Source organism: Sorex fumeus, unplaced genomic scaffold (genome assembly GCF_029834395.1).
Source record: "Sorex fumeus unplaced genomic scaffold, SorFum_2.1 ptg000128l, whole genome shotgun sequence".
Taxonomy (NCBI): Eukaryota; Metazoa; Chordata; class Mammalia; order Eulipotyphla; family Soricidae; genus Sorex; species Sorex fumeus.
The window spans coordinates 58484265-58504389 of NW_026606185.1; the positions used below are offsets into that span (position 1 = coordinate 58484265).

Consider the following 20125-nt stretch of genomic DNA (forward strand, 5'->3'; position numbering starts at 1 on the left):
TGGCATTTGAGGGACCTTCTAGGGCTCCAAGTCATCCTGTTTCAGAATCACCTGCCTCATTTGAGTCCTTTGAAATCATTTCTCACTTTGCTTGTAGGAGATGTCTTCCTACATCAAGTGGTTTCTTATGCTAACAGTTTGGTGATGAGTCCCCTGGGCCTCACCTCCCAGATGAGAATTTTGGAAGCTGACACTATGTCCTTGTCCCCTTGGTGTCTCTGATACCTGTCATGGGTTTGGTTGTATCCTGGCCACTCCATGAGCGCTTATACTCATGTGGACATCATTCATGTTCACCAATCTCTTCATCACTCCAGTGAGGGGTTTGCTTTGATTGGCTGCCCTTTACTCAAACTATGTATCTTTCAGATCCAGCCCAAAACTTCATTTTTCTAGAGCTATATCGTTAATTTTTTAAACTCAGTTTCTCTTCCTTAGACTCTTAGCAATTCTAATGATCAAAAACAACAGACTTAGTGTATCCTGTTTAATGCATTGTGTTTTTCACTACCTGGAAGTGTGACCTCTGCCAAGGTAAATTTAGAAAGGGGCAAGGGCTGGGCTAGGGGTGAGTGAGTGGTGGGCAAGGGGAGAGTGAGGAGAGAGACAGGGAGAGGAAGAGGGGAGAGGAGGGGGAGGGGAGGGGAAAAAGAGAGTAAAGGGGCTTTCTTTTCCAGGAGAACATGTTTGCCCAGTTCAGAGATAAATAATTCTGCTTAGAATTTGGGTTTCTAAACCAGCCAGAGGTTATAATATTAAGTTCATGCTTTAGTTCGGTTCTATGTCAAGATAGATTTGCCTTTGTTTCTTAACACACTGTAGGTTGAACAGTAAATCTTTGTTTTATTGTGTCTTCTGAAACCAAAATTGGTGTTGAGTCAGCTCATAGACTGCAAATCAAACAGAAATCTTTTAAGAAGTGCATGCGATGAATTAAAAGTATTAGGTGTGATTTTTTATTTTGTTTTAGCTTTCAGGTTCTTATTAAAAATATTACAACTTTATATTCTCCCAATAGCATGCTCTTAATAAAGTATACATCCTAAAGGTTCATTTTAGCCTGTAAGTATTTTTCCGTATGTTTCCAGCATGTTACTTTAAGGATTGCTTATAGTTATAATTTATGTAAAAGAATTTTCTTAAAAAAATAAACTCCCACCAAAATATTAGTTAGGAAAAGTATTTTATTTCCTAAAAGTTTCTCACAGTCCTAAAAATATAGATCAAAACTAATGATATTCTGTTCACATTCAGGCTCATTGAGGGCATTTTGTGTATTTTTTCTCTCATTTAGAAATTTCTCTAATTGTTTTGTGGCCTTTAATCAGCGAACATGTTTTTGATAAACTGAAACCATCCCTCTCTTTTTTGAGAGAGATATAAACACTCAACATTTCCTCTAGGAAGACTTTTCTCCTGGACATCTGTACTGTTCTATTTTGTATTTTTGATATTCCCGAGGAAGGAAAAGTGGATACTGTGTCTTTAATGGAAAGCAAAAGGTTATCTTGCTCTGGCCTTTGTGTGTATGTGCTGATGTGGATGGAGGCAGCCAGACAGGCAATGTGTGCAGAGAGACTAGGGAACCGGCCGTGGATCGATAGAAGTGGTGTGAAGTGAATTAATGCGAGGCAGCCCGTCTGTCTGTCATAAGGATTGCGGGGAACGGGGCCAGCGTGGTCAGGAGCTGCAGAGATCCTGCTTCCAATAAATCCAGGCCTTCTGTCTCCGCTCTGCTCTCCACCACACATGGTCCTTCCTCATGGAGAATTTTTTACTCCATTTCAGAGTAAAGGTTTATCCCAAGTTACTGCCTCGAGTGTTCGTTAATTGGACTGCTGAAAAGCCACAGTTGGGAGAGACTGACGAAATAAAAAAATTCCTCCTCTCCTTTTGGATCCATTTTTCGATTCCCGTGCAGATCTATACGATGTGGGAATGAGATAGATAATTTTTGTGAATATTTATAAATATCCTGATATATATGGTTCTCTCCGACTCCTACCAATATTGTTTATCACTTCCACCCAATCACCAATGAGATAATAAAATTATAATGAACTCAAATGGTTTTATATTTCAATATTGGTTTCGCAGTATTTTAAATGTTACTCTATTAAAATTTAGTATTTAATCTTTGATTATTAATCATATGACACGCGAAGTCAGAAGTTCATGTTATTTATTATTCCTTGGATAGTAGTAACCTGTAGGGGAAACGATGTTTGTAAACTTGATTTAAAAGCCTTTGGAAGAGAAATTGTGGAATGAGGTACCTGATTTTATGGGTGGGGAGAGGCAAGTAGGTCTTCATTCCATTGATTGTGAACACTGCATTTCTACATAGCATTTGCATTGAAATGTTTTCCTGAGTGATTTAAAAATCACATATATTTGGTTTGGCTAAGTCTAACAATGCAGAGTGATGTATCTACATCTTAAGACATGAGGGTCTTCTAATGGTCCCCCCTGTTCTTCATTGCTTCATGTCTCTTGCCAGCTCCCACCCACCTCCAAAGCCATAACCCATTCCCGCTTTATCCAAATTTACTCAATCATGAGTTTTTCTTTTCCTCCACCTTTTCCTCCTGATTTACTATATAGAACTATTGTCTGATTTACTATATAGGATCTATTGTCTGCCATAATGTACGTGCACCCTTTTGTTGTTGTAATTTTGTGAAATCTGGATTCAAGGTTAGGTATGTTACACTTTTCCATTATGTTTTCTTTTTCTTTATAATTTCCTTATTGTGCCTTCTTATTATTTTTTTCCCAAAGCACACTTAGTTTTTTGTTTTATTTGGAGGTTCCAGGATCCAATCCAAGATCTCACACTTGCACTGCAAGTGTTATACAAATACATCTCTTTTTTTTTCTTTTTTCTTTTTGGGTCACATCTGGCAATGCTCAGGGGCTACTTCTGGCTCATCATTCAGGGATCACTCCTGGAAGTGCTTGGGGGCCTATATGAGATGCTGGGGATCAAACCCAGGTCAGCCACATGCAAGGCAAATGCCCTCCCCTCTGTAATATCGCTCCGGCCCTGTACAGCTACATCTCTGACCCTGCATATACTATACTATTCAGTCATGATTCACAGTTCTCCTGTTGTTCATCGATTTGCTCGAGTGGGCCCAGTAACGTCTCCATTGTGAGACTTAATTGTTACTGTGTTTGGCATATCGAATATGTCACAGGGAGCTTGCCAGGCTCTGCCGTGCGGGTGAGATACTCTTGGTAGTTTGCCAGGCTCTCCGAGAGGGGCGGAGGAATTGATCCCAGCTCGGCCTGGCTAGCTGCATGCAAGGCAAATGCCCTACCGCTGTGCTATCGCTCTAGCCCATAATTTTTAGTAGGTTTAAATAATGTAATTTGTGTCACTGGATTGAAGGTACTCTTTTATTCAGATTCTATCTTTTGAAGCTTTGTGAGATGTTTATGATTGCCAAATATTTTGGGAAAAGCACAGTGGTAGGGTGTTTGCCTTACACGCAGCCGGCCTAGTGGGTTCGATTCCTCCGCCCCTCTCGGAGAGCCCGGCAAGCTACCGAGAGTATCTCACCCGCGTGGCAAAGCTTGGCAAGCTCCCCGTGACGTATTCAATATGCCAAACACAGTAACAACTAGTCTCACAGTGGAGACGTTACTGGACCCGCTTGAGTAAATCAATGAACAAGGGAGGATAGTGCTAGTGCTAGAATTTTATTGTATAATTTGACCAGTAATCTCACTTCATCAAGAGCAGAAGAAAGTGGCACAGCATGCACGCCATGTAATTGACAACATTTAAGATACTGATTTTGAGATATACAAGAAACAGATTAACATAAGTATGCACCTTGCATCGCTTATAAGATAGTATTAAGAGGGTTTGAAGAGATAGTACAGCAGGTAGGGCATTTGCTTTGCACATGTCTTAACCCAGGTTTGATTCTCGGCATGCCATATGGTCCCACAGGCACTGCCAGGAGTAATTCTTGAGTGCAGTGCCAGAATTAACTCCTGAGCACTATTGGGTTGGCCAAAAGAAGAAAGTATTAATAAACATAAGGACATTTCCTCAGAAATATTTCATCATCTCATAGATAGTAGAAATTAGATATTTAGTCTTCTAAAATTTTGGTTGTTGTACCAGAAAGAAAGATCACTTTTTTAGTCTTTGGGTTTCATTTTGGCATAGTCTTACTAGGGTGTCTTGAGTGATTGTGATGTAGTACCTTCTCTTGTATACTTAAAAGTCTAACTTTTATACAGAGAGGTTATACTTATCTATAGTAAATTCACCCTTGGTGTGCATTCTGTGAGTTTAAAAGCAGTGGGACATTGGTCATATCCCTATTCTCACTTTTAGATAGAGATTATTTTCATTAAAAAAAAATTTGCTCATTCTACTTCATAGTTAGTCCTCTGACCGCACCCTAAGATTTGGGCCACCAGTTTGATTTCTGACCTGCAGATTTGCTTTTCATTCAGTGTCTTCTGTATATATGCCTATTCTCATAAGACCTTGCTAGAAAGTTACTAAATACTATAGATAATATAGTTAAATTATTGCTAGGGATTTTTTAATACATTCTTTTTCCTTTGATGTTTTTAATACTGTGGATTAAATAATATTTCTTTAGTAATTTGATTTCTCCATTCTTTGTTTCTTTTGCCTTTATCTATTCCAACAAAAAAATTGTAAGTCTACAACTGTACCTCATGGTGTCTCACTAATAAAAATTAAAAAAAAAAAAAGGAAAAAAAGCAAGATGAGAGAGAGACAGAGAGAGACAGACAGACAGTGGGGAAAAAAAGATTTGGATTGTTCAGCTCAATATCCATTTTGACTGAAGTTAGACTATTTTGCCAATCTTTAAAAAAATTAATTAAAAAGTTTTTGTTTGATTTTGGGCCATACCTGGTGCTGCTTCATATTTACTTTTGGCTCTGCACTCTGGGATCACTCCTGGTAGGGTTCAGGGATTTAACCCAGGTCTGCCACATGCTAGGCAAGAGCCTTACCCACTGTATTGTCTCCAGTCCCTGGCTATTCATTTTCTAAAACTGTATTTTTATTTTTTAGTTGATTATGTACAGTATGTGAACCTGGGGTCAACATTTGCGTGTTTCCCCCATGACTGTATAGCTATTTGTTCAAGCCGTTTTTTGAAGAGACTAACCCTTCTCCATTGATTTGAAAAAAATCAAAGCATATATTTTTTTTCCTTTTCAATTTAAAAAAAATTTTTATTAGTGAAACACCATGAGGTACAGTTGTAGACTTACACATTTTTGTATTTGGGTTTCAATTATACAATAATCAAATACCCATCCCTCCACCAGTGCCCATTTTCCACCACCATAGATCCCAGTATCCCTCTCATCCCCCATCCCCCATCCCACCCTGCTTCTGTGGTGCTTCTGTGGTGGGGCTTTCTCTTTTGTTCTCTCTCGCTTTTTGGGTGTTGTGGTTTGCAAAAGAGGCATTGAGTGGCAATCATATTTGGTATATAGTCTACTTTCAGCATGAACTAAGCATATTTTTACATGCTCCTTTTTCTGAATTATATTTGTTCCGCTCACATAAAACCATATAGTTTTGATTATATAATTACTTCTGTAATAGGATAGATGACACTTTTTTCTTTTTTTATTAGTGAAACACCATGAGGTACAATTATAGGCTTACAAATTTTGTGCTTGGGTTTCAGTTATACAATGATCAAGTGCCCATCCCTCCACCAGTGCCCGTCATCCATCACCACGGGTCCCAGCATCCCCCCCACCCTCCATCCCCCTCGTCCCATCCTGCCTCTGTGGCAGGGTATTCCCCCTTGTTCTCTCTCTCTTCTTTTGGGTACTGTGTTTTGCAAGAGAGGCATTGAGTGGCAATCATGTTTGGTCTATAGAATACTTTTAGCATGCTTCTCCCACCCTGGGAGGGTCCTCACAATACCCTTTATTTGGTGCTCTCTTCTCTATCTGAGCTTCCTTTTCACCTAGAACGTGTGGCTGGCCTTCCAGTCATGGAGCAAAATTCCTGGTACTAATCTCAGTCATTCCTGGGTGTTAGTCTCCCTTTTTGTTGCTTTAATAATGAACTGATACTGAATTTTGTCAGATGATTACTATAATCGTGTAATTATGGTTTTCTTTAGATTCATTAATATTTTGGGTACTTGTGATAGATTTTTGTATATGGGACCAGAATTGCTTTCCTGGTTTAAATCTGATGTGGGGCAGGAGCAATAGTACAACAGTTTGCCTTGCAAGTTTGCCTTGCATGTGGCTAACCTGGGTTGTAAGATACCTCAAAATTCACCAAAAGTAATTCCTGAGTGTAGAGACAAGAGGAACTCCTCAACACTGTCAGGGGTTCCTCTTGTCTGAAAAACCAAAATATAGAAACAAACCAAAAAAACCCCAAAACCCTCATATGTTTAGTTATGTCACTCCATTTGTTTGCTTTTATTTTGTAAATAGATTTTTGAGTCACATATATGAGAAAACTGATCTGTCATTTTCTTTTTTTCTGATGAGATGTTTTATAATCTTTAGGGTGTTTTAGGATATGTGAATCAAAAGGCCATTTTTCGTATAGCTACATCTAGTTCTTTCAGCCTTGGTGCCTTTGAGATGTCCAAGTTTGCTTCTTATTGAATGTCCTCAGTAGCAGCTGCCTGGCACAGCATCAGAACTGCATAGAGGGCGTGGTGGGGTCCGGACTTGCACACATGCTTCAGTGATTCCTCACAGTTAGGCTGTCATATTCTATCCTACCTTCTGCGATAGCCCAAGGAACTTTGGAAAGAGCTGCTGCTAATTTAGTAGCAGGAGTTGTTAGTGTTGAGCATCATCCAACATCTCTGATTAGGTGAGATCAATTTTCATCCAGATTGTTAATTTGTTGCTATGTAAATGTTAGCTTTATTTTGTTTTATCGTTATTATTATTAATATTATTATTATTACTGTTAAGTGGCTGGGGTCACATCTAACAGTCTCAGGGATTACTCCTGGCTCAGGTTTCACTCCTGGCAAGGCTCCAGGGACCATATGGAATGTTGGGGATCAAACCCAGTCAGCTGTGTGGAAGGCAAGTGTCCTACCTGCTATACTATCTCGCCAGCCTCATAGATTGTCATTTACGGGATAGGGAATTGCTTTAGGGCCATACCTGGTGATGCCCAGAGGTGTCTCTAGCCTCTGCACTCAAGAAACACCCCTGGACAGGCTTGGGGGACCATATGGGAAGCCAGGGATTAAACTCAAGTCTGCCAGGTGCAAGGCAGGCACTTTCCCTCAGAACTATCTCCAGCCCCGATGGGTTGTATGTTAAAGAATATACTGTGCTGGCAGCTAACAAAAAGAGTTGAGAGTTTGGGTTCACCTTTGTTTTCCTGTTTGCTTGTCGTCTAAACCCCGGACTCCTGTTTGTTGTAGCCGGAGTCACAGCAGAAGCCTTGCAGACCATGAGCACCGCTCCAGATGCCGCGGGCCAGGAAGCCAAAGTGCAAGAGGAGGAGCATGACCTGGTGGATGATGACATCACCACCGGTAAGCAGCGCTGTCTGGGAGCCTGTCCCATGATAGATGGGCTTGTCGGTTATTGAGAGTGCAGTTGAGTCTGTTCGAGTCTGAAAGGGTGGAAACTCGTATTGATGGACTATCTGGCTTTTTGTGACTCTCCTGTGTCCTCTTTGACCTTGAAGTGGGAAGATGTGGACGTGTTTGTTTGGTTCAGGATTGTGCATTGTCGATGGGACAATGAACCTGCTAACTGTGCGTTTGGTTTCCTGGAGACCTTCTGATTCAGAAGCGAGGGTCATTGCTAACGCCTTGGAACATGTACAGAAACACTATTAAAAATGTTGTAAAAGGTTTTGCAATTATAAGGTAAAGTGAAGAATTCTCAAGTTGTAATATACCTTGCACAAGAGAACGTTCTCTTTGTACCTATATGATAGAAAGAAATGCTGCGTTTTGTTATGTTTTATTTTTTGGTTTGGGGGCCATCCCTTGCATTGATCAGGGTTGACTTTGGGCTCAGCGATCATTCCTGGCAGGGCTTGGAGGACCCTATAGGGTGCTGGGATCAAAACAAGGTCAACTCAGGTAATGCAAGAGCCTTACCTGCTGTGCTATTTCTCCTCCCCTGAATGCTGGGTTTTCAAGTTAATTGCTTTGTTCAGTAAGTGATCACTCTTATCTTTATTATTTATCACATAATGAAGCATAAAGTAAAATTTACTTTTAACCTTTCTTTAGGCTTAAAGTAATTTCAGTTACTGGATCTCTGCAGAAATTCAGTTTACTTTTAATGCACAGAGAATAAGAACAATGTGGTATACTTATTGACATTAAGAATAATTGTGAAAAAGATACAAAATCCACAACTTTGTAACTGAATATTGCCAGTTGTTTCTCAGTTCTTTATTATACTGGGTGTCTTCTCTTTCTTAGGTTTTTAGTTATTTACCTAATGAATGAATACATTAGGCACTTTGGAGCTTTATTTTTTTGTTTTTATTACTTTGGGGTTTAGTTGAGAATTTTACATAGCTTGTATTTTAATTTTATGTTTGTTGTTTCTGTTAACCCATAACATTGTTATTTGTTTTTTCAGTGACAGAATTTATTTGTATATTTTTCCCTGGCAGAATATTTTTATGTTCTATATTTGAAACTTTATACACTGTGATTCACAAAGTTGATCATAATAGTCATTTCATATTTAATATTTAGTATTCCAACATCATTCCCTCCACCAGTGTCTCAGGTAACCCAGCCACCTCCCAGCCTGCTCCTTATCAGGCACAAAATAATTTATTTTATATTGCTTGTTCCAACATATATTATTTCATATTGGGGTTGCTGAGGTGTTAGGTGCTAGTGACTCTTCTGTTGTTTTCACTAATTGAGCTTAGTGAGCATACACACAGCTCTCCTGTTTAATTTTCTATGTTCCTACTTTGCTGTCATACTGTGAAATTTGGAGATGTTCGCAGGCCACGTATGCGGCTGTTCACTCCAGCAACTCGGGCACTAGGATGGTTTAGCGTCACAGCGCCTGGTCCTGGTGGACCATGTTTGGCAGGGCTGCAGCTTTTCTCTAAAATTGGTTCTGGGTCGCAGCCGTTCAAATGTGAGAAGTGGGTGAGGGTGGACTGCTGGGTCCCCCAATAGGACAGGAACTCAGTTTGCCCCATCCAGAGAAGGTTCCAGTGATCTGGAGACCTGGCCCACCAGGTTTGCGTGGTGGCAACTTCTCTCCAAGCGGATATTATTTGATTTATTTTTATTGAATCACTCTGGGATACACAGTTGCTTATTTTGTTTTTATTGAGATTCCGTGGCTTACAGCACTATTAATAATTGTTTTTCATGCACCTAATTTCAATACTATATACCAGCGTACCCATCCATAACATTTTAATAAATGTTATAATATCAACCTAAAAAACAAAGAAGAGTAAATTTTTGTGCTTAGTGGGGATAGTTAAAAAGTTAAGTCAGAAAACATAATACTACTTGGAATAAATAGTAGTTAACACTAATCAATAATTTGAAAAGAGGCCAGGAAAATTAAAAAAAAAATTCAAGACAAACTGAGGAGAGGGCTCAAACTGAAAATGCCAGGGTTTTTTATTTTTGTTTTTTCCTCTTAAAGCCTTATGTTGGCAGATTCTTACCTGTTACCACCTGAATGCCTTGTAAATGCCTTTTCTGAGAAATTGAGGTGACCTAAAGATCCGCCTTAAATATTTACATTGAAAACTGTGGCCACTGTTTTGTTTGTTTGTTTTTTGTTCAAGGGGCCGCAGCTGGCAGTGCTCAGGGTTTACTCCTGGCTCTGTGCTCAGGATTGATCCTGGCAGTGATCAGGGGACCATATGAGATGCCAGGGATCAAAGCTGGGTGGGCTGTGTGCAAGGCAAGTGCCCTACCTGTTGTGTTGTCACTCCAGCTCCAAGTGACCTCTTTTGTATGCTGTCACTGCTACACATAAGTAATGGTATAAATGGGAGAACACTCAGTATGCTAGGAAAACAAGATGTTCCAGTTAACACTTACTTGTTGCTTTTAAATTATTTTTAGTGTATTCATTTGATTAAAACAGTCCTTCAACTGAAATAGAAATATAATCACTTGTAATCACTTGTCATCCCGTTTTTCATCGATTTTCTTGAGCGGGCGCCAGTAACATCTCCATTCGTCCCTGTAGCATGCTAGTGTAGCCCAATGGTGTCCGCTCGCTCCAGGAACACGAGCATCAGACCGTTTGTTCAGGGTTTTAAGGAAGAAGTCTGACCATCTCGTGGGTGGGCGACTAGGTGTTCTTTTGACATCCCGTGGAATTACAAATTTAATAGAAACATAGAGATTTAAATTCAGCTGAAATATAAATATAAATTCCAGATTTTCTGAAAGATGTTTGATCTTTATGTTTATAAATTTGCTTTAGTGCTTATTGAAGGATGTTTTTGCATTTGCAGTTTTTAAAAATTCAGTTTTCATTGCCTTTTTATTGCTGTTTTAGATAGGCCTTATTATGTTTCAATATCCTATAAAATTTAAGGGCCTTCAAGTTCATAAAATAGTGGTTTACAATTAGTGATTACCAGAAGGGAAGGGAGAAGGCCGGGTAGCAGGAAATGAGGATGGGGCATAACTTGGGACCGGTCAAGGGGTTATAGGTGTTGATTTTCAGTGCTTTACCCCTGAAAGCTGCCTAATGATGTAGTGCAATGGTTCTTCAATAAAAAAAAGAAAAGAAAAAATGGCAATTTAACTTATAGGGGAGAAATCCCTTTAATACAAGAACAGTTTGCTTTCTGGGGGAAAAGCTGGATTTTTGAGTATTCAAGTAAGCATTAAGTCAGTGCATTCATATTTTTTTATTATGAACAACCAAAGACATTGCCCCGCAATCTATCACATGCCTATTTTTATTTTGTGGTTTCGTTTTTCAAAAAGCCACAAGCATTTAAAATGCACATTATTTTGGAGCAGTCAGTTGATGCTCCAGAAACTTCATTTTTGTCTGTAAGCAGTTTAGTTAAATACATGTTATGAAAGGTTTTGATCAGTTGATGCATTCATTTGCTGCCACGGGTACTAAAGGCACGAATGTTCAATATCCAGAGAATTTAAATAAGAAAGGCTTCCTTAACACGTTGTAGGAGCAGCCTGCCTGCTGCGCCTGCCTGGATCGTTTGGGTTACCTTCAGATTGTGTGACTTGATTAAGATGTGGTATAGATTTTTGTGAGGGTTTAGAAGAAAATAATATTTCTTCTTATTGACTAGAATCCTATATAAATTGAATTATGAAAAATATGGTAGATGCATTGAGAGAAGCCCGTTTCAAGCGCAATAATCTGATTCTGGTACAGACTATAAGTACGACAGGAGAAACTGGCCACTCTGGCCAGTCACTTAGAAAACTGTGTTTTTTTCCCCGTTCTTTATAATGAATCTCCTCAATAACATATCCTTATAAAACAAATAGAAATCATCTTATGACAGATATGTTTCCTGTTGTTCTGAATGAATATTTGTTTGGAAACTCTAGGTAGGCAAATACTAATATGCACAGGTGAATACATTTTCTTTTTATAATCTTATGGTACTCAATGCTTCAATGCAGCTAAGCAGTCTAACCAAGATAACATTAAAAATATGAAGCACAATTTAGTGCTTTTGCTATAGGCCGAGCGATCATTTTTGAAATTGTTCTTTCGGGTGAGAATGAATGAGGTAGAACTGTTGTTTTATGGCACAGAATCTTAGCCTAGCCGTCTTTGTTAATGTTTGCCTTACAAAAGTAAAGAAGCGTGGATAAAGCTTTGTGAGTGTTGGCTATGATCAATTGGAACTAATTAAATTTATTTGAAATGAAGAGCCTTAACTGGAAGAGAACAGCTGGAAAAACTGGGAAGAAAAAATTGCGTCTTGATTGAGACAATTTAAACCTTCACCCTGTCATTTCAGAAATATGCCGCAGCTCCTTTCTCTATCTCTCTTTTAAAGCTAATATCTATTGATCGGCCCTACAAAGTAATGCCAGTGTGCCTTGGTCCACACACACTTGCTTTTACTTAGCATTCTAGCTGAAGGTTCATTACATTCTTTAACTTTGTGTTTAAAATTGCATTTCAAAGCCATATTAGCAGTTTTTGCAGATTAATGTCTTTCTGTAGAAAAAGACTGAAACCTCTTCCACATTTAAAAAGATATTGTACAGTATACATGTGAAATATACTTTCTTTCTCAGTAGAATTATTTCAGGTTTTTCAAAAATCCCTTCAGCTCTTTGCAAAAATCCCTTTTAACAGCAGGTGTGGTATTTTCTTTAATATGAAAAGAAATGCAGTTGCTTTTAGATTGTGATTTTAATCACATGACTATTACTCTATACCTATGTGTTTGCCTTTGTGTGCATATTATATATATATATGTTTAATTTTAGTATTGCAATTTAAATGTTTACATAGATGATAGCCAATATTTCAAAATAATGAATCCTTATTTTCATTTTTATATTATTAGCTCATAGTTACACAAATGTAATGAATCTCATTGGCAACTGATCCACACAGAAAAAAATTTTAGATAAGCCATAACCTTTCATTAATTTGATCATTTAGGGTCACTGTGCAAATGATCTTCATATAGTTTTGTTGTGATAAAGGATGGAATTCTGGGCGAAGTTGAAGCTCTGTATCTCCTGAATGTTTCATCTTTTCCACTTCCTCTCCCCCTGGGAGTGGAAAAAGAATTTCAGTGGCGATTCATCCGAACATGCATGGGTGTCTTTAAGAAAGTCACTCTATTCTTCCAAGGAGCAATCAAACGCCAGTGTTCTGCCTCTTGTTCAGCGTAGCAAGGACAAACTGACCATATAACAGTGACCAAGGGTCAGAAGTCACTGACATTGTCAAAAAGAGACAGGTCTGTACTAGATCAGCCGTGCAGCCCATAGATTTAAGTGCTTGCAGCATAAGTAAACAGTGCCGGACTAGGTGCATGTTGACTGAATTTGTGGCATTTTCCTTTTTTTACAAATTAAAGTTAAATTTAATGTTGTTGCTGTTATTATTAGTTATTTTTAAGTTGGGGAGAAAGACAGAAAAAAATGAAAGGGTGAGAGAAATAAAAAGGAATTTCAATTGATGGCTTACTCTGTACCAAGCACTGTGTTGTTTGAAGTGATGCTAGCTCTTCCCCAGGTATGGAGATGAAGAGACTGACTCAGGCCGCTTCACAGGGCACATATGAAATCCAAGGCTGACCCCGAGTTCTGCCCAATGCCAAAGCTCATATGTGTGCTTTTCCGCACCACTCTCCCCCGACCCCAAACTCATGGAAATTTGGCAGGTCTTTCCTTTTTTTTTTTCTTTAATAGATGATTGCACAGCCTGCCTTCATTATGTGTGATATCAGATATAAGCTTGAGAATTGCTGGATGTCTTTATTTCAACCGCAAATGTCAAGGGCTGGAGATGAGGTTTGGTGGGGGAGTGCATGCCTTGTACATGTGAGACCCTGAGTTAAATCCCCAGCACCACCGGATTTTTAAAAAAAAAAAAATACTGCAATATGTTATTCTAATAGCAAGAGATTATTTTCTTTAGAGAAAAATCATCACATCATGTTTACATTTTTCTAGTAAGCAATACTATCATTTGCCATTTTTAAAGGGGTGATTATGATGTTAGACTATAAATGTAAGAAGTGGACAGGAGGACCCAGAGCAATAGTACAGCAGGTAGGGCATTTGCTTTGCACGCAACCAACCCGGGTTTGATCCCCGGCATCCCATATGGTCCCATATGGTCCCCCAGAACCACCAGGCATAATTTCTGAGTGCAGAGCCAGGAATATCCCTGAGCATAGCCTGCTGTGGCCCAAAAAACAAAAACAAACAAACAAAAAAAGAAGTGAACATGATTAAATAGTGCATGATCTAAAATGAATTGTTTAAAGTTCTGTCTAGCTTTTTGAAGTCATTAATATACAACCGACATCTTAACATGTACTCCTACACTAAAGTCAACATCTCCAGGATATTAAGATAGAGCTGAAAAGAATGTCTAGTCTGAGACTAAATAAATATTGATTTGTGCATTTAACCATTCACTAAAGGCCCTCTTCATAAAATGTTTATACATTTGTTGTGACTGAAAGATAGGAAATTCACCCAATTAAAGTACAGATAAGTTCCAGAGAACAGCATTTGAGGCATTACGCATTTTGAAATCAAAGCACTTTTTCAGCTTCTTAGAGTCTGTGACTCATTTAGAGTGAGAGATCTATGTTGCTGCTTTCCCTTTTCTGTCTTTAATTTAGAGTTAACAGTAACTAAAGGAGAACCAGCTCTACCCAAACTTGTTCTTGTTTTGTTTGGGGGAAGTACCCAGTGCTGCTCAGGACTTACTCCTGCCTCTGTGCTCAGGGATCACTCCTGGTCATGCTCTGTGGTGCTGGAGATCTAACCTGGGTCTGTGGAGTGCAAGGCAAACATTACCCTCTGTGCAGTTTCTCCAGCGCCTCTACTGAACATTAAAAATCATCAGTACACTTGCTTTTGACTTTAGAGTGTTAACTGCTATAAAATAAAAGTTAACTATCATATGATTTTTGATAGTAGTAAATTACTAAGGCTATGTTCTACTTACCAGGCAATTTCCATGAATACAAATATTAAAAAATACAAGTTGGTTTTATTGTTTTTTGTGTAAAATATGTCATTCCAAATTTTCTTTTCTGTTCTCCTTTTTAATCTGGAGAAAAAGAGGCATACTAAAGAATTTCTTGTGTGTGTGTGTGTGTGTGTGTGTGTGTGTGTGTGATTGTCTCTGTTCATAGAATGTTAAGGAGAGTATCATTCTATATATGGTTTTTGCAAGTTTCTGACATGAATACTAAAATACAGCAAAATACAGTTGTTAGTCATTTTCTGGTTCCATATTTTCCCTTAGTGTCATTCCCTTTTTATTTTCTTTGCTTTTGAGTGCCATTTACACTTTATGTCTCTCAAATCTGTATCTCCAGTGCTGACTTCCCCTAGTCCCCATCTCATTAGTATAGCTTCCTTTAGGTACCCAAAGTCCCCAGAGGTACCTAAGTACCAGGACTAAAATAAGCTCATATTTCTTCCTCAAACCCCCTCATTTTGTATTTATACCTTATTTAAAAGCATCACAATGGTTTCTTAGTCTCCTTTTTATTATCTCACATTCAAAGGCATCATGAATGTACCTTAACCATTCAGCATCCCAAACTAGAAACTATAGGATGATCCCCGCTTCTCATTTTCCAACCATGTGCACAAGTACATGATACAGGATCCTCGGAAATGCACCTTTTAAATATCTCCCAGTTATTTCCCCCCTCTTCTCCATTCCACTGAGAATACCTAGGTTCAGCCTTTCATTCTCCCTACACTGGATTTTCATTTTATTCTCCGGTGAGTGTCTCCCAGTTTGATTCCCCTGCCCCACTCCAGGCCGCATCTTCCATTACTCTGAGAGTTTCCTTTCATCCCCCTTTACCCTCATTAAGTGCTGCTTAATCCCATTGATTCTCACCCCAAAGCCCTACACCTTGGCTTTGTGTCTGGGGCCCTTCATCAGCTGTTCAGGAGAGAATGAACTTCATTTCCCGGAGGAACTGTTTCATGACTTGTACTTTGCATGCACTTTACCATCTGGCTGGTGGACTCTCAACTCTCTCACGTGGCATCCCCGCAAACCCAGCCCAAGTGCCACCTTTTTCCTGAAGCCTTTCTGGTCATGTTTGCCGCAACCCCACCGTTGCGTAAGATCTAGTTTTTTACATTGCCACCACATTGTTCATAATTGTTCATAACTGATCAGCATTTTCCAACAGCAGCTCTATAAATACCTTTTTCTGGATACGAATGGTGTTTGCATAGAATATGCCTGGGAGGAGTCGGTCAAATAGCTGTTGACATCCTTTCCTCCAGCTCCTTAAATATCACAGATTGAAGCAGTGGCTACCACAACAGCTCACTAGTTATGCTACCGTGTTGGGATCCTCACAGCAGATCAATGTCACAAGTTTCATATTTGCTTCCAGGTTATCAGAGAAATAAAAGAGGCACATAAGGGTTAAGTGACAGCTGATAAAGGTCATTGATTTCCATATCAAGATGATTTCCACAGATAGGAAATAGCCATGTCCAGAGATGAATCCAGGCCATTCAACTTATGCATTGAAATTAAAGTGAGTTAAACCAGATCATTGAAGTTTTCTGTTGCCCAGGGATCACTTCAAAAAGGGCTTGAAAAACCATATGTGGTGTCAAACTTGCATGTAAACAAACACCATCCTCATTCTACTATATTCTTGATGTCAGATAAGTTTTTTGTGGTATATAAATTTATGTGTATGATGCTGAGTCAGGTCCAGGCCCTCACACATGCAAGGCAAGTACTCTACAACCCTGGCCTTTGGAATTTTCTACATAGAATTAGAATTACTTTCTGTTCATAGAAACCATGCACATTACAAAGGCTGAAAGTTTGATGTTCTCATTTCATTGTTCATATTCTTTTTTAGTTTTGGAGGGCACATCCAGCAATAGTTAGGGGTTGTTCCTGGCTCTGCACTCAGGAATCACTCCTGGCAGTGCTTGGAGAACCATATGAATGCCAGGGATTGAACCCGGGTTTGCTTTGTGCAAGGCAAGTACCTTACCTGCTGTGCTATCTCTCCAGACCTCATAGTTTATATTCTTTCTCATAACTGTAAGCAGGATAAAGCACACATATTTGGTTCACTGTCACTGTCCTCCAGTGTTTCATCAATTTGCTCGAGCGGGCCCAGTAACGTCTCCATTGGTGACTTTGTTGTTACTGTGTTTGGCATATCGAATACATCATGGGTAGCTTGCCAGGCTTTGCCATGCGGGTGAGATACTCTCAGTAGCTTGCCGGGCTCTCCGAGAGGGGCGGAGGAATCGAACTCGGGTCGGCAGTGTTGGCTGCGTGCAAGGCAAATGCCCTACCGCTGTGCTATCGCTCCAGCCCATATTTGGCTAGGAATGCTAAAAAATAAATAAAAGTCTCCCATGCAGGTTTTAGAATAGCCTTTAGGATAAACTTTGTAAGTTTTTTTTTCCCCCTTTGATCTGTGTAGTAATACTTCCCAAGAAAGAATGAATTGCATTGGAGGGTGGCACACTATTCTATATCTGGATATTACATGAATTACCCTTATAATTGATTTCAAACCCATATGACCAAAAGGAATGATTCACAAAAGTAATGACAACATTGTCTCATAATTCACAGACTTTATGTCACACCTGTGAGTTATTACTTCTCCTGCACAATGTTAAAGGGGAAAAGCAGGATTTCGAATGGAGAGGCGTTTTGAAGAGTTCTCCTAGGGACTTTATGTAATCACTTTAATATTCAGAAAGATAAAAAGAAACTGATCAGCATCCTCAAATCTTCCGGATTAAAATTAATTGTCAAATGTAATGGCTTTTATTCTTGACTTGAAACTTTTTAAAATCACAAATGAAATTAAACATATAAAATTAGAAATTAACAGCTAGAAATTAACAGCTGTTCCAAAGAAAGATAATCATGAATTTGAATATGTTTCTTTTTCTAATAATATACTAGAAGGAGGAGTTTTTCCCTCTCAAATAGGATGAAAATGAAGTGTGAGTGCTGCCTCTTTATTTATTTATTTATTAAATAACTGCATCTTAAATAAAGTCAGGCGTGGTAAATGAAGGAAACCTAATCTAAAAGGTTTCAGGAAAGCTAACGCAGCTCAGCTCTCTTTGTCCTTTCTGTGTTTATATTTTTTTCGATTCCACCACTACCACCTCAAAGTATAAAACTTAACCAGCTGATTAAAATTTAATCAGCCCTCTGCGCCTTCTGCTTTCCTGTCAGCCCATTCCGGGGAGAACTTCTGGACTTCCTTCTCTTGGTTCCAGAGTTTGGCCGTGGGCATGAGGCCCGGGGCCTGGCTGTGTGACGCATACTGCAGCTCTGCCACAGACCTACATCTGGGGAAGCTTCCCCGATGTGTGCGTCGAGTTGAGAGGGGCCAGCTGTATTTTAGGGAGTTCATACAGGGTATTCATACCTCTGTGCACACACGCCTGTGTGACATGAATGTGCTCAGGCTAGATGAGCACTGGCGATTAGTAGGGCTTTGCCCATACATGCATTTGGGCAAAGCAGAGAGAACAGGAATGTCTTTGAGCCCCGGATGTTAGTATAGAGTTTTCAACACCCCCGGGAGGTGGGCATTGAGGGAGGGCTGGGCCGATCTTCTCCCAGTAGTTCTATTCATTGGAACGCACATTCTGTGTGCAGTTTTAAGTAGGGTCGACTACAAAGCCTATAGAGAATGAACTCGAAACATCAAAGGATTGTATTGGCCTCCTTCCTATTGGACTAAATTCTACTTCTGTGTTTTTTCCTTTTAATTCAGCAGATACTCTGGGGCGTCAATTAGATATTGAGCACTTATCAGATGCTGAGTATAGAGTTGGGAAATTTTATTTGAAGAGCCATTATCATGAAAGCTTAATAAATTGATGCTGCTGGGGTATAAAAGTGTGTGTGTGTGTGTGTGTGTGTGTGTGTGTGTGTGTGTGTGTGTGTTGCCAGGAATCAAACCCAGGGCCTCATATATGCAAAAGCTAATGTTCCACCATTGAGCTATATCTACCTGGACCTAAAACGAATTTTATATGTTTTAAAGAGTTTTACCCGTGTATTTTTTCATAGACACGGACAAACAAAATGAAAACAATTTAAATCTGCTAGATGAAGGGCTGGTCTGTCCGAATAGAATATTTGAAGACAAATGCAATGATAACACTAGCTCTAGCATCTAGGGGGCTATTCCAGCCTCAGCTCCCTGTTTGCTCACTATGTGCCCATGTGCAAGTTCATGGCCAAGCATCGTTTTTCTTTAAATTTGAGGCCAGCACAGTTGCTTTGAGGATTAGAGAGATGACACGTGTCACCTGCTTAGAGGAACTGGCACTTAATAGGTGCGCAAGAAACGTGTGCTTGTTCCCATCCCCCCTGCCCTCACTTATTTCCACCACCTCTGTAAGTGACTTGCTTCAATAAATAAAGTCGTCTGTAGCAAAGTTACAAATCATTTATAAATCAGTTCTTTTGATAAGTTTAGGTCATTGCCAGACACAAATCTGCTTGAGAAACTTCAGTTTTACAGAGAAAAATGGGTAACATTTAAACTTCCGTGCAGGAGCATCGCAATAGTATAGCTGGTAGGGTACTTGCCTTGCACCTGGCCAACCCAGGTTCAGTCCCTGGCACCACATGTTGTCCTCTGAGCCTGCCAATAGTGATCTGCCATAAGAGCACAGAGACAGCAGTAAGCCCTGAGCATCGCTGGGTATGGCCCTATAACAAACAAACAAACAACAAAAATAAATAAACTTCCATGCAGATTTCCAGAAAGTTCTAAAAGCCAGCTCATGAAATACTGGTAAATTTTTATAATTTCTAGAACAATTTTGTTCATTTCATTTATTGTCTGACAGAGGAGTGAAATATTTGATGAAATGGAAATAATTTCTTAAGAGGTTATGTTTATTTATTCTGGCAGCGACTAGGAGAGCGTTGATTTGCATATTTATACCAATGTTTAGCTAGTATGGTGATAAAAGATTGTATTTACTTATTCTGACAGTGGCTAAGAGAGAGTTTATTTGCATATTTATACCTATGTTTGGCCAGTGTGGTGATAAAAGATTATATTTATTTATACTGACAATGGCTGAGAGAAAGTTATTTGCATATTTACACCTGTTTGGCCAGTGTAGTGATCAGTGAAAATTGGGAGGGAGACTGATCTAACCACTTGAAAATCAGTGAATCTAATATACTTAGAAAGTATAGCTTAAAAAGTAATACAAGTGGGACGGGAGCAGTAGTAGAGTGGGTAGGGCCTTGCCTTGTACGCAGCTTGAGGCATGTTCAATTCCCGGCACCCCATGGTCCCCTTGAGCCCTGCCAGTTGTGATCCCTGAGTTCAGAGCCAGGAGTGAGTCCTGAGTACCACCAGGTGTTTCTAAAAAAAAAAAAAAAAAGGCAATAAAAATAAAGG

General features: G+C 39.3%; 1 protein-coding gene across 1 annotated transcript in view; it reads left to right on the plus strand.

The window, feature by feature from the left end:
• Positions 1–20125, plus strand: part of WDR7 (WD repeat domain 7) — a 352939-nt gene that overhangs the window by 143212 nt on the left and 189602 nt on the right. The window contains exon 20 of the mRNA XM_056137959.1: positions 7431–7544. Within this exon, the coding sequence (XP_055993934.1) occupies positions 7431–7544 (114 nt within the window). The remainder of the gene's footprint in view (positions 1–7430; positions 7545–20125) is intronic.